The sequence below is a fragment of the Parus major genome, chromosome 5 (genome assembly GCF_001522545.3).
Source record: "Parus major isolate Abel chromosome 5, Parus_major1.1, whole genome shotgun sequence".
In the NCBI taxonomy this organism is placed as follows: domain Eukaryota; kingdom Metazoa; phylum Chordata; class Aves; order Passeriformes; family Paridae; genus Parus; species Parus major.
The window spans coordinates 25,996,625-26,010,715 of NC_031774.1; the positions used below are offsets into that span (position 1 = coordinate 25,996,625).

Here is a 14,091-nt window from a genome sequence, read left to right on the forward strand (position 1 = left end):
AATGGGACTGAAAAGACATTTTTTAAATAAAACTTCTTCCTCTTAAAAGTATCCTAGCATTAGTTTGATAGTCTGAACTCTTATATGTGGAGAAAACAGCAAAATCTGCATTTTCCCAGACTGCCAAGTTTTACAGGGTCATTCACTCTATGGTTTATATGATCCTAGGCTTTTAAACAGACCTGCTTATTTAATGCTTTCTGAATGGCAAGTTTGTGGGATTTCTTTAGGTCCCTCTTTTCAACTTTCAGTGCTGGGGTGGGTTTGGTTTTGGTTTTTTTTTTGTTTGCAATACTGTGATGCCTATTACAGGAAGAAGCAAGACTGAAGACTCTTGCAAGTACAAGCACTTTATGTACAGACTCCAGCCTCAGCCTCTCCTCTGGCCCAACATCTGGTTACAACAGCAGTAATACTGCCACATACACTGCAAGTAACTTCAGCAGCCAGGAAGGGCAGGTGAGAAACCACTGCTGTGTGAGACCCATGTTTCCTGACACCTCAAGCACAGAGGCATTATGTAGGAACAGAGACAGTTTTTGAGATTATTTCAATTCTGCCACAGCTATGAAGCAGGACAAGTTTGTACTACCAGTACACAGATGGGTGACATGGGGTGAGGGAGCAATTTTTAATGAAACTGCAAAGGACAATGACACTTATTTTTCAGTTTTTTGGGGTTTTTTTAAATTCATAGATAAAAAACCAGATAGTTACTTCTGCCTATGCAACTATCAGAGATCTGCCAAATGTTTTAGAAACAACAGACCTTATCTTGTGATAAATCTGATAGCATCTGATATTCTGTGTGCCTCCCTCAATGATACATGCATTGACATAAGAGTTTCCACTTGTGAAAATGGACTTTTCTGAAGTCACTTTTGAAGTATGGACCCATGCTAGTTCCTTACACTTGCTTTGCTAGATTTCCCAAGTCAAAGTATAATTTCATAACTAGGGGAAAGGCAAAGGGGGTTACCTCATGATAAAGAGAAGCTTCCAACCTTGTAAGGCAGAATTGCTACTAATATTCCACTGCAGATGTAACACAATTTATTTTTCCCACTTCAAATGAACGCTCCCACTTCTGCACTTTCTTTAATCAGGTTTCTTCTGGAAATACTTTGGTTTCAAGAGATACACGAGGTCGCTCAGCTGTCAGAAATAGTCAGCTTTATACATTAGAGCAATTGCATAAGGATTCAACATTTGGTAAGTAAAACATAGATTTGCTTCTTTTAAGTCATATCCCAAAGCCTAATGAGATTTATCATTCATGCAAATCAAAATCTAATTTGAATCTGGGTATTTCAAGGGTGTCCCTACCTTTACATGACTTCAGAAAAATACCATCAACTAGTAGCCAGAGCTTGCTTGGAATTTCTTTAAATATTAAATGGTGATTTGCTTCCTCTGAAGTTGGTCTTTTGATATGGTAACATTAAAGTACAGCTGTTTGAGATAATATTAGTATAACATTTTGAATGAAAGAAGTAGGCAAGGGGTATGGGGCCCAAATCTGCAATGAGTATAGAATTGTACAAGTAAATCCTTATTTTTAGCCTCAAGAGGTAAGCTATTTCTCCTTATTTTATTTTCTTACATGTGGCAATAACAGTTAAAGCTTCAGTACTGCAAGATATAACTGCAGTGTAATTACCAACACAGAATGTCTAGGCAAGGGATGTTATCACTCCTTCATTAGGATCAGATGGATTGGGGGCTCCAGTGGAGAGTTTAAGCCCCTACAATTTAAGAAGAGTGGTGGGGTTGTATTTTAAATTTTTTATTCCCTCTCTGGCCTTTTTATTTCCTGCAGAAGCCAGCAGAATTCAGCCACCTCTTCCTTCAAGTGGCACCAGCTGTAGGTTCACTCATGGATTAACTATTTCTGTCAACTCCTCTTCAACAAAAGGATACCAAGATTTATCCAAACATATCTTGGCTAATGCTACCACTGAGGTAAGTAAAAAACAGAGTTTTCACTTACTCCTCCTGGAAGTTGTAGTAAAAATGGGTGGGACAAGTCTTGTTCTACATCACAAACAGTTACCTATTTGTCAGGTACAGACACTGAACGATTTTGAAGGATGGGTAAAAGTGAGCCAGGCTGCAGCCATGGGGTGCAGAGGAGAGTGTGGGGTGTTAGCTGGAATATTTGAGTGAAGCTGGTGTCATTTTTCATTGTTTTCTAAGGTAATGGCAGCATGCTCTCACAACCTGAGGAACCTCTACACATGCCAAGCAGCAGCTGGGTGGAAGTAAGTTTCTGGCAGGTCTGTGTAAGGGGAGGCCTTTCTCTGTACCTACCCCTCTTGTGGGCAAATAGCTTTTGTTTGGCTTTGACAGATATCAGTGCACAGAAAAAGAAGTGCAGGTGTACTACAAAGTCTTCCCTTCAGCAACAAGGCATGGATTTCTGGGAGCAGGAGTGATAGAAAGACCACTTCCCTATGTGTGGGGACTGGTGAGAGATCCTGGCAAAAGGCATCTCTACGACAGCTCTATCAACACAGCTCGAATACACAAGAAGGTAACCAGCCACATTCACCTGGGTGAGTATCCTCACACGTAGCAGACGACAGTCACCATCACCATCTGGGTGTAGGCAGCCAGGAAGAAAGTTAAAGGGATCTTGCTCCATTTCTTCAGGTGTAAATAAACAATTTCATTATTTAGTATGGGAGCTTCAGCTTTGCAAGACTTTTCTAAGGCTGATATCAAACACATCTTGCTGGGAAGTGGAGCTAGAGACAGCAGTTTGCAAGTAAAGATAAACCTGAAGTGGCTTGAAAAAGCATTTTAAATTATATATTACAGCATATGAACCAGAGCTCTGCTCCCAGGCAGCAAGTCAAAATAAAATATATATCTGCATGGAAGGGGTGGGGGAAACTCGGACAAGTTGAAGTTGTCAAAGTCTAATTCCCCTTTCTTATTTTTTTTCCCCAGTGTATTTAGTGACTGATACCTCCCTGTGTTACCTAAAGCAGCCCCGGGATTTCTGCTGCATTACTGTAGAAGCCAAAGAGGTAAAGTGAACATTCTGTCTGCAGCACAGAAAAGGAGTTGTTCTGATAATCTGGTTCAAGGATAAAGGAGAGAAAGTCAATCTTCATACCTGCAGAATGGCCAGTGTAGCAGAAAGGAAAGCCATGCCAGTATCACACAAGTGAATTATGTGTAAAACCCTCCTGTGAATGACAATTGCCAACCAAGGCCCATCAGACAGTAACACAAGTGTAACACAGTATATTCTGGTTGCAAACAGGCAGGATTTTGACAAAAAGCATATTTAGTAGATAACATGAAAAATGACTAGTCTTTTAAGTAAATAATGTGAGAAATATGTCTCATCGCAAACAAAGAAAACATTGCTATATGCATAAAATTTTTCAAATTGTCATCTTTACACCTTGTCATGTGCAGGAGAACTTGTCTGTCCTGGCTATGCAGTCTGTCTATGATGCATCTATGCCTCACCCTTGTAAAGAAGCAGTGAGAGGGGAGATTTTGCCAAGTGCTTGGATACTGGAACCTGACATAGTGAATGGAAGAGAGATCACCAGAGTTATTTACATGGCACAGGTAAGGATTTTTCTGTTTGTCCAACTGTGAATGTAAAAAGCTGTTACACAGCAGAACACTTGAAAGCTGGTAAACAACAAAAAATACAATCCTTATGCTAGACTCCATGAACCTTATGAAGTGACCACAAAGTTACCTCTTTCATGCTTCTCAGTGCAGACTCTCACTAGGATTGTGTTTAAGCATATGTTCCCAAGTTTTTACAGCATTCAAGGCTGCTTCCTTGGATATGAATTTCTTCTGTAAAGGTTTATTAGCAATTGTAGTGTATGTTGTGTTCTCATGTGGTGAGCCAATATGGGGAGTCTTGTTTGCATTTCTGCCTAGCTGTGGACACAGCAAGTCTACCTTTGATTATACTGTTTTCAAAATCCGTGAAAATACTTGGTGCATTTTTCTAACCAAAGTCATTAGTCTTCACACTTGATACAAAAGTTAAGATTAGGATTCCAGTTAAGAATAAGAAAATGATAATCTTATAATCCATTTTTTAAACCCATTTGAAAAGCAGGATCTCTTTGAGAGAGGAGTATAAGCATTTAAAAATGTCCAGAAGAGCATGCCTTAATGTGCAAAATTTATTTAAATGCTTACGTAAAGATAAATGTCATTAGTCCTTTAAACTCATCTATTTAAAACCTAAGGATACATTTAAAAAAATATCATTAATTAGCACATGCATTTTACAATGCATAGGTGAAATATATGCATTTTTAAATTTTATATACATTTCATATTGCCCTGTAGTGTATGCACACACATTTTCAGTAATACTGTGTGTCTCAAACTAGTAAACTTTAATCCAAGCTCAAACTCAAAAGCAATGTGGGTCATACATGCTAGAAGTAACATCAAAAAGCAAAGTTTTGAAAGTCAGTGGAGTATTGGGAAGAAAAAGATACAAACCACACAGTAATGATGGCATTTGTCCATTAACTACTTCTGTGCCTAACACAGACTCATTATGTCAGAGCTATTCCAGACTGGAGGAGTGTTCTGTTTAAAACAGGTCCAGACTCCAGCCTGCAGCCTTTCCTCTAATCCTGCCAGGTGGACCTTGGTGCCCCGGCCATCCCCGCCAGGCTCCTGAGTTCCATGGCGAAGCGGCAGCCCCTGGTGATTGCTCGGCTGGCTCACCTGCTCACTGCCTAGTGCTGCAGCACCACCGGGCACTGAAGAGCCCCTGACAGCTCACAGGGACACACAGTGTCAGAAAAGGTCATGGAAAATGCTGCCTCCTGAGGCAGCCACCACTGAGCCTCACTTCAGGAGCCTGGCAGCTAATGCTGGACTATATGGAAGTACAGTTAGAGAAAAGGATCGTTTGTTTTAGCCAACACCGCTTACAAGAGATGCAGCAAGTTTAGTGGGGAACCTTTCCTCCTGGGAACAGCAGTGGAAAACCTCCATGGAAGAGAAGAAAGGTGTGCTGCTCTATAAAGTGCAGAGGAAGAGACTTTGCTTTACAATGCCAGAAATCTTAGAGTGTATTAGTTAACTCCTGTTTCCAAGCAGCATCAGAGATCAACTTCTTTCTTTAAGTATGCTTAGGCTGGAAGCAGTATTTGTATGGCTTGAGACCTTTAACAAGCTCTTGAGCAGAGCTGCAAAGTCACCTTCTAATGATAAGTACCAAATGCAGAATTCCTGACTGTGTAGATAGATCATTTATCTTAGCTGGCTTCCTGTTCCCTTCCCCTTGAAGAGGGAAGTAGCGCAATATTCACTAATCATCCTACACCCTGGATAGATTTTTTTCATGTATTTGCTGACTGCCTGCAGCCAGTGTAAGGGGTTTCAGATTACCACGATGCTATGCAGCATCAGTGGACACCACCATACCTCAGGACACAGTTTTACTGTACTGCAGAATCAGGTGCTTTGAAATAAAGAAACCAAACCATTCTACACAGTGACACTGTCATGGGTAGGTTAGTACTCAGTAATCTGCTTGTTTCTAGGATTTAAATCCTGCAAGTGAGAGTAGCTCCAACATTTTTCCACAATGGCTTTTTCTATCAGCTCTTCTACACTTTCACCCAAATGCATTAGGAGCTGAAAATATAGCCTGGTCATAGTTTTACCACATTTCTTGGTTCATAATGTGACCAGCTGTCTCACTGCAGCAAATACAGATTCTTCCCATTCAATTACCTCATGGGATTTCTGTGGCACTTCGTCCAACAATTCTGCTGTCAGGCTTTATATGTTTGTTCAACACAATCCCTAGCTGGTTCACATGTTCCTAAATTTAAACAAAACCACAGCCACCTCAAATATCCAAATAACTTCATTTAATTCTTCAGCACAACAGTACAAAATCACTTTAGATATATCTAAGCAATAAATGCTGCTATGTTATGCTTCCATTAGCTCAAAAAAACCCACATTGTTCAAGAAGCTCTTGCACTTTGAATTTGTCCGGTGAGAAATGTGTACTCAAGCATCCACACTACTGCAGTCAGTGTCTGCTGCTGTAACACAGTTACTTTCAGTACAAGGGTGCATTTTCCCAGCACATGCTGAAGTTAGCTGCGCTTCCCACCTTTGAGTTCAAGAGCCAAGATCTACTTTTACTCTTTGTACAGATGTAATTTTGTTTCTCAGCTTCTATATTACTTCCTGTTACCCATATAGTGAATTTTAAATGAAAAGACAACAGCTATTTTAAATCGATACTTAAGAAAATAGCAGTTGAGACACACACCTGCCCAAAGGCTTTCTCCTCAGACTAGATCAGGGAGGATAACAGAACCTTTCACTTACAAATTTGTTTTGTTTCATCTTTGGATAGTCATGGTTACAATCTTAGCACCAATGTATCAGTGCTCTTTTTTTTTGGTGAGGCGCAGCCTTTTGCTAAAAGCCTGAGTTACAGCATGGTCCAATGCAGCATCACACTTCTTCCATGGCCCTCAAGGAAGAATGGGCAACCTGTCACAGTTTTCTAAAACTGATTAGAATGACAGCGGTCCAGATTTGCAACGTGTCAGCTTCCTCCCTTCAGTGGACACCCAGAAGGAAGAGCAAACAAGGCAGTACAGTAAAGCTGCAGGAAAAATGAGCAGAACCAGCAGCATGGGATATTGGCTCTGTCCCCAGCGCTGCTTCCGTAGCTTTCCAGAGGAGGCAGGGGAGGTCTTCATACAGCCCACTACAGATTTGCTCAGTGCTTTGCTTTTTTTCCCTTTTATTTTGGACATGGCACTAGTGATAAAGCAGTTTTTGTAGGAAAAACATCTCGGGGGATTCCTGTTGCTCAACGATGCCAGTGCCTATGAAGGATAGTGTCTTATTGTACAGTGCATCAGATGTTTATTTTTATATATACTTAATATTTTTTTTCTATGTTTACAAAATTAAGTTATTTATATATGCTTGGTTTGAAGCATTTTTATATGCTATCAAAGCTAAGTTTTATTTTTATCAGTATTGAATTAATGTAACTTTTTTTTAATACAACCTTCAATTGATACTAAAGAGCCTATTTATATGAATGTTTTCTTTTGCAAATACAACATTTTATGGTACTTGCTAATGTATGACATTGGTTGGTTTGGAAGGAAGAAATGAAGGCCCAGCAGATATCAAATTTGGTAATGTACAACAGGCAAAAGCCAACTTCCTGTAAGTTACTGCTGAGCAGCAGATGATCAAACCAATTGTGTTGTACCACCTAGGGTTGCATCTCTGCTCTTGAATCAAGGTTGCTATTTTCATATCCACAATAAATGGTATTTTCTACACAAGAAAATGCGCTCCACCTTATTTTGCTCCAGCTAAGATACCCATCCATGGAACTATGCTGGATAGAAAAACAACACAAAGGCAAGTTTGTGATAACACTAGGTCTCCTATTTAACTGCTGAGGAATGAAATATGAGCTTTTGGCACAAGAATCAAGAAGCCAGTCACTGCTTAAATTTGGGTCCTGTGACAGTGCTTTCTCTAAGCAAAGGGGTTTTTGTTTGGTTATTTAAAAAAAAAAGTCAGTTGGGTGGAGCTTCTTCCCAAATCCTGTTACACAACACCCCAGACCAGCACATTCAGAAGTTAATATAACACCATTTTTGCAAATTCTCTTTTGAGATCTGTGAGTTTGCAATAGGAAAGACCAGCAGAAGAAAGGCCACATGTTCAGAGCTGGCTTTCAGTGAGCTCCTGCTCTCCTGCCTGCAGCACCTGTGGCACCAGCAGCAGTGCCCAGGACAGAGGGACAATGCCGGAGGGGCTCGTGCTGAGAGGTAGCCACGGGCCCAGGGGCTGCAGAGTCCTGGCCTCACATTCACAGGCAGAAAACCTGTGCTCCACACCTGCCCCTGTGCCTTGGATACAGAGTAGGGTGTCTGGTTTTACAGAGCAAACGTGCCTGGGGGCCGTGGGATGCCCAAAAGTCAGCGACACTGTAAGTCATAAGAACACAGAACAGAGGTGTTTTCTTACCTGCTGGGTCCCACTGCAGAGTGTCTCCTGACTCATAGGGCACAGCTGTGTTCTCTGGTTGCTGGAAACTGCTCCTGGGGCTCGGTCACCTTTTAAATAAAAACTTCCAAACATGTTGTATTAGTGAAGGATAATTCCAGTAGGCTGGGTTCGTGGAAATAGCTGTCGCCATAATATCTATACAAACAGTTTTATGATACCCAAATAAAATCCATGCCAGAACCAGGAGCACTGTTTTTTAACCTCTTATGGATCCTAGCTTCTTCCCTTTTCACCACCCTTCCCTTCCCTATGTAACAAAGTCAATTTCTATTCCAGCAGAAGCTCGACAAGCCAGACAGGAGATCTGTACTGTACTTTCTCTGCCCCATGCCCTGTGGCAAGGTACCTGTTTTGTTCTTCAGCCTAGTACCAAGAAGTTCTATACTGACAGCCTGAACACAAGACATTTTATAATGTTTATTATGACAACAATTTCAAATAAGCCTGCAGCAAAACATCACATAATACTCAGCCTCAGGGAGCAGATATGGCATGATATGGTGTACTTCCTCTTCAATTTGTACTGAATTGTTCCATTGTATTGCAGCATGCCTGCTTTTGGGGACTCTTTCATTCACATCAGAAAGCCCCTAAAAAGAGGAATGCAGGTGGAACCTGCCAAATTTTTCAATACAGTGCTTAGTAAACAAAACAAGAAAAAATTATTATAGTTCAGACACTGATGTGCCTCTATGATTTCTCTTTCCGTATCACATTTTTAACAGAAGCCACAGTTCTCTCTGATGAGTCTTGTCTGCAGTTTTTCCTTGAATCACTGACTCCAAGATGTTACCTTTTCTCACCTTACACAGGGAAGAGGTTAGTTCATTAGCAAGCTAAACAGCCCTGGACTTCACCTTGTCCAGAGGCTGTTCTTAAATAACACAGAACTTGCTTTCTGGAAAAACCTACACTAATAGCACACTCTTAGACAAAAGGAAATAATGTCCTGACTGCTTTGGGCCAGGGGGAAGGAATCCTATGAGACAGCTGATGAGCACCTAAACATGTTCTGCTACCCACCAGCAGTCCCTGCCCCAAACCTCAGGTCAAGGCAATACTTGGGAAGAAGGGAGTGAACAGGAGGTCACACTCTTGGTGACAATCTGTCTGTAAGGGCAGAAAATGCCCACTGTCCTCCAAGAAACAGGCTCCGTTCAAAACCCACTCTCCAGGGAACGTCACAGTGCTTCTTCACTACTTTGTCTGCTCTTCCAGGCTGTAGTTCTCTTGCTGCAGCACTTCCTGACTGAAAAAACCCAAACTCAAGGCAAGAAAGATTATAAAAAAACAGTGAATTGCAGCCAGATGCCATTTATGTTTACAACTATAAAAGTGTCTTAAAAATACTGTCTTCTGTAAAAAATATAAACAGATATTTTATCTCTTGTTTCTATCAAAAGCCCTGGGAAATTACAAGTTCTGTTTCTAACAAGAGATGGAAAAACACTTAAGCATCTACAGCCTTTATGAGTAATGCCATCAATGGTCTAGTGGATTTATTTCATATGGTTTAATTTTTAAAATTAGTCTTAAAAAATTAAAATCAAACCTTCAATACTGAGCTTACAATGAAAAATAAATATAGGCACATCTCTGTGTCATACAGGTTCACCTCTTCCTTCCCCTGACTGTAGAGGCCTTGTTAAAAGACATGAGAAGTCACATTGAGTTAAGAGACAGCCACCAAGAAACCATCTCTCTGATCACAAAGTAACTTGAGTTGATTCCTGGGTTTGGTCACAGCCTGTTACTGCACAAATACAAAAAGTGTCTCTGAGTTCAAAGAACAGCTGCTCTGAGATACAATCAAGGTGCTTAAAAGACTTGACTTGGAGATCCATATGCTGATGCAAATCCTTCAGCAGAGTCACCACGGCAAAATGTCCATGACAGAAAACCCAGTGCAGGTTTTGCACAAAGTGACCCCTTATCTTCAATATGCTCCCAGCAAAGAGCTCCCAATCCTTTCAGAAACACTGAAAATTCCATTTGCATCTTCATTAGTAATTTCTGTCCACAGAGTCCACCTCTGCTAACTTTGTGTTGTCACAGTAGCTAGAGATTGTCTGGTCAGCTCACAAGGGTTAGGCCTGGGCTCCTCTCTCTGATGTTCTGATACAAACACTCGGGATAGCCTTTTCAGGTCTTTTACAAAATCCTGTAACAAACAGATATAAACCAGAGAACTTTACAAGGTTAAACATGTTGATGGTTTTCCAGTGCAAAAACCTAGATGAACTGCAGAATTGACTGCAAGGATGAATGCCTGCAGACATGCTCACTCTCCCCTCTGATCCCCACACCCTCCTCAGACAAGATCGCTGCCACAATTTAAATGGTTAAAACAGCTCCAAAACGCAAGTGCTCACCAGCCTTGGAATACTGTCCATTTTTAGCAAGGCATTTGGGTGGATTCCTACATTTTGATTGTGGCCAGAATAGTGAGACTCCTCTAGAACGTTCCAACTGCTCTCACACTCTGGTGGTAGGAGGCACAGGGATTTTAGTGCAAGACTGATCAGTGAAGACCCTTTCCAACACATCATTCTCAGCTGGAAGGCAGCAAGAATGACTGAACTGAGAACTGGTCACTGAGCCAGCTGGTCTCCAAACTGGTTTACAATTTTCTTGGAAATGTTTCCACTGCACAGGAAATGTTGGATTCCCACAAGTACAGCTTTCAGCCAAACACTCCTAACAGAAAGAAGCTTATTGGAAACCAGTCCTTCCTTTGCATTATGAAGGAACAAAAGATGAGAAGGTTATAAGCTGTATCTATATGAGATAGAAATACAAAGATTGTCTGTTTACATAACTTTTTCATTTCACTTATTGTTCATGCATATCTAATTACTTACTGAGGGCCAAGGGAGCTCTTCAAGGCTACGCAGGCAGCTCTGGATTTCACTAGTTCTCATTAGTTCATGTTCTATAAGACCATGAAGCAAGAAAAGGAACAAATCCCACTGCACAAGAGAAGAAAATATCAACATCTCAAAACATGTTGTGTGCTTATTTCTTTATCCATGTATAATTCATACTTTTCTTTTTGGATCAGAACATGGAGAAAAGGAGCAAACACGTTATCTATCTGCGTGTGACAATGGGGACAAGAGCAACATCCAAAATGAGTGAACAGAATTCCTTTAGTTCATATATTGATTATATCCTACCACAAAGTCTCAAAATTCTCAGTTTATGAACACACCGAGAATTTAGTTCCTGCCTGATCAAGAACAGCGTGAAAAATTATTTCTTTGACTTCTGAAATAAGTTGTGCTTAACCTGCAACTACATCGGGTGATTTTCAGGTTTCATTGGGGTGCTTGTAACTCCACCACACATGCAGAAATGCAAGCTGATAAAAGACACGAGAATGCAACCGATGACAGTCACGTGTGCCCAGTCCTTGCAATATCCCAGGCCAAATGGCCCATTCTGCCCTTGGCTCCTAACCAAAACTGTGCTTTCTCAAGAGCCCCCCAGGCAGGTACCACCCCCTGACAAGCTGCACACATCCCTCTCTCTCAGTGCCCTGCAGGAACAAGGCCAGCCAGCAGCGGCCAAACCCCGCTGGCCTCGGTCACACAAGCCACCCGTGAGCAGTGTGGGCTGGCAGAATTCCTACACGAGTGTCAGCCTGCTCCACACATCAGAATGGGCTGTACCTCCTGCTGCTTAGCTTCTGTGAGATAACCCATGTTCTTCTTGCTGAAGATCAGCTGCACAGGTACAGACGTCCCAAAGTCCTCCTTCCAGATGGAGAACAGCAGTTTTAGGAGGCCAGAGGTGGGATTGTTCTTTACATGCAGCCTCTCAGGGCTCTTCTCTGGGGATTTGATCCCAAGATTCAGAGGAACACGATCTGAAACTAAGAAAAGGATGAGAAATGAATTCTTATAGCTGCATTACTTCCTTTTAGTCATCATCTTGGTTCAGCAGCACACTTCAGGAGCTCAAACCAGTGAACCTAAGAGGAATGGAGTTTGGAAATAGGCAAAATTATGAGCTTTGACACTGTACACAGTATGACATAGGAAGAGATTTATACTCCTCAGACAAAGACTATCAATTGGTTGGAATATAGCCCCAAGTCTTGAAAGTCAGCCTAATATTTAGTCAAAGAAAACCTAGGTGTTACTGCAAAGGAGAGAAGAGTAGCACAGTTAAACATTTAAGTCTATAGACAGACTGAACAGTTGGTCAGTTTAGACTGACATAGTTTAGACTATAGACATGACTTCACACATGTGAAAGTAAAGCTGAACTTAACTGCAGATGAACCTAAACAGAAGGAAGATACCAGTTCTTCCTTGGTACAGTCTAATGGAATGGGACAGGTTGACACTGCTGCCCCCAGAATAAATTTCACAATATTCAGATGTGAACTGCCTTCTGAAAAAACAAATTACATATAAAATTTCTAAAGCTGGTTGTAAACCCACAAAATTAGAAGGCTGCCCATGAAGAAATAACCTGTTTTGAGATCACAAGCTCCTGCTCAGAGAAAAACAGTATTTACACATCAGACCAAGAGAAAAAACAAATTGAAAATGTTCACAGGAGTCATAATACACAGAAAACAAGTTACTTCCATTCTTTCCATAAAAAAAAGCCAAAAAAGCATAATTTAATGGACAATACCCTTACTTATAAGGAAAAAAGCCCAAACTCAACCACAATTTTTCAGAAATTAATGAAATTAAATTAATAAAATAATAATTAATAATTAACAATAATAATTAACAATATTAACAATAATTAATAATTAATGACATTTCAGAAATGAAAAATATATCCCATATTTAACTGAAGGTGTCAATAAAAATAAAAATAAATAAATAAAAAATGTGAAAAGATACCTTTCACATAAAAGGTGTGAAACAGGTCAGAGGAATGGTTAGTCACTGTACAAATCTGATATGCAGAATGTAAGAGGGAATAAGAACAACCACCCAATTTGACAGAAAAAAAATCTGTAGATGCAGTGACACCAAAGAGAATTAAATATCTATGAGCTCTAAACACTTAAATCTCTGACCTCAAGGATCTAAGAGAGCTGTAATAACATATTTCAGTCTTAAATAGCTTATCATAATTCACTTACCCAGCAAAGACGCCAACTCAACCGTACACCTGGCCAGCTGCTGTTCTGATGTGGGACACATGAACTGGAAAACACAAAAAAACACTTTTTTCCCCCCACACAGCAGACAGCACAAAACAGGGCTTCACAAGGGATAAAAAAATATCTGAGAAGAGCAGGCAACTGACAGCAAGAAGCACAGAGCTGTAATGAGGAGACCACTAAAGACTGAAAGACAAAAAGTTCATATATGAAAAGGGGATTTACAAAGGGCAAGCTGAAGTAACAAGCAGATCTACACAGTATAAAAAAATGCACTGCAATCTTGCCACGTTTGAGCTCAAATAAAAGCCCCTCAACTGAACTCAACTGTGAGGCAAGACAAATTAAGAAGTTTACAGGTATCAGGACAGCCCAGAGCGATTCAAAGGGGGATTTTGTTGCTTTTTTTACGTCTTTTACCTTTCTGCATCGAAGTGTCTGACTCAACCTTCCCAGCAAGCCCTCCAGCCACACACAGTCGACCACTTCACCCTCCTCCCGTGGGCCCACAGCAACACAGAGCACATCCTTGGTGAGAAAGACAACAGCACACACATTAGTTTCCTGCTCTTCCACAATCAGATCCTTGGATCTGTGACAGAGCAGTTCATAAATAGTTCTTGGGTCCTCATTAAAACCAAAACCTAAGTTAGTATATACATTTCATAACACAGATTAAAGCAGATTTTTCACAACCTTACCAAGATCTCATTTTCTAGCATAGTTCTCATTAATCTTATGAAGTAAAATTCAATGATGGCAACAAATTCATCTTCCTTAGAAGTAAAGGAAGCACTGAAAGCTCTAGATAAATTTGGCAGCACAGCAAAAAAGTTCAGGGTAGAAGTGCTACAGAAATCCACAGCCCTCATATATTTTCAGGGAAG

At 40.6% G+C, this 14,091-nt stretch overlaps 2 protein-coding genes across 2 annotated transcripts in view; one reads left to right on the forward strand and one right to left on the reverse strand.

Moving 5' to 3' along the window:
- Positions 1-7,342, forward strand: part of STARD9 (StAR related lipid transfer domain containing 9) — a 98,849-nt gene extending 91,507 nt beyond the window's left edge. Inside the window, exons 27-34 of the mRNA XM_015630255.3 lie at positions 313-459; positions 1,107-1,212; positions 1,820-1,962; positions 2,197-2,261; positions 2,350-2,555; positions 2,953-3,032; positions 3,430-3,588; positions 4,639-7,342. Of these exons, the coding sequence (XP_015485741.1) occupies positions 313-459; positions 1,107-1,212; positions 1,820-1,962; positions 2,197-2,261; positions 2,350-2,555; positions 2,953-3,032; positions 3,430-3,588; positions 4,639-4,740 (1,008 nt within the window). The 3' untranslated portion in view covers positions 4,741-7,342. The remainder of the gene's footprint in view (positions 1-312; positions 460-1,106; positions 1,213-1,819; positions 1,963-2,196; positions 2,262-2,349; positions 2,556-2,952; positions 3,033-3,429; positions 3,589-4,638) is intronic.
- Positions 7,343-8,469: 1,127 nt separating this feature from the next.
- Positions 8,470-14,091, reverse strand: part of CDAN1 (codanin 1) — a 31,526-nt gene continuing 25,904 nt past the window's right edge. The window contains exons 24-28 of the mRNA XM_033515348.1: positions 13,625-13,732; positions 13,184-13,247; positions 11,745-11,947; positions 10,935-11,042; positions 8,470-10,234 (exon numbers count right to left, since the gene is read on the reverse strand). Coding sequence (XP_033371239.1) covers positions 10,109-10,234; positions 10,935-11,042; positions 11,745-11,947; positions 13,184-13,247; positions 13,625-13,732 — 609 coding nt within the window. The 3' untranslated portion in view covers positions 8,470-10,108. The remainder of the gene's footprint in view (positions 10,235-10,934; positions 11,043-11,744; positions 11,948-13,183; positions 13,248-13,624; positions 13,733-14,091) is intronic.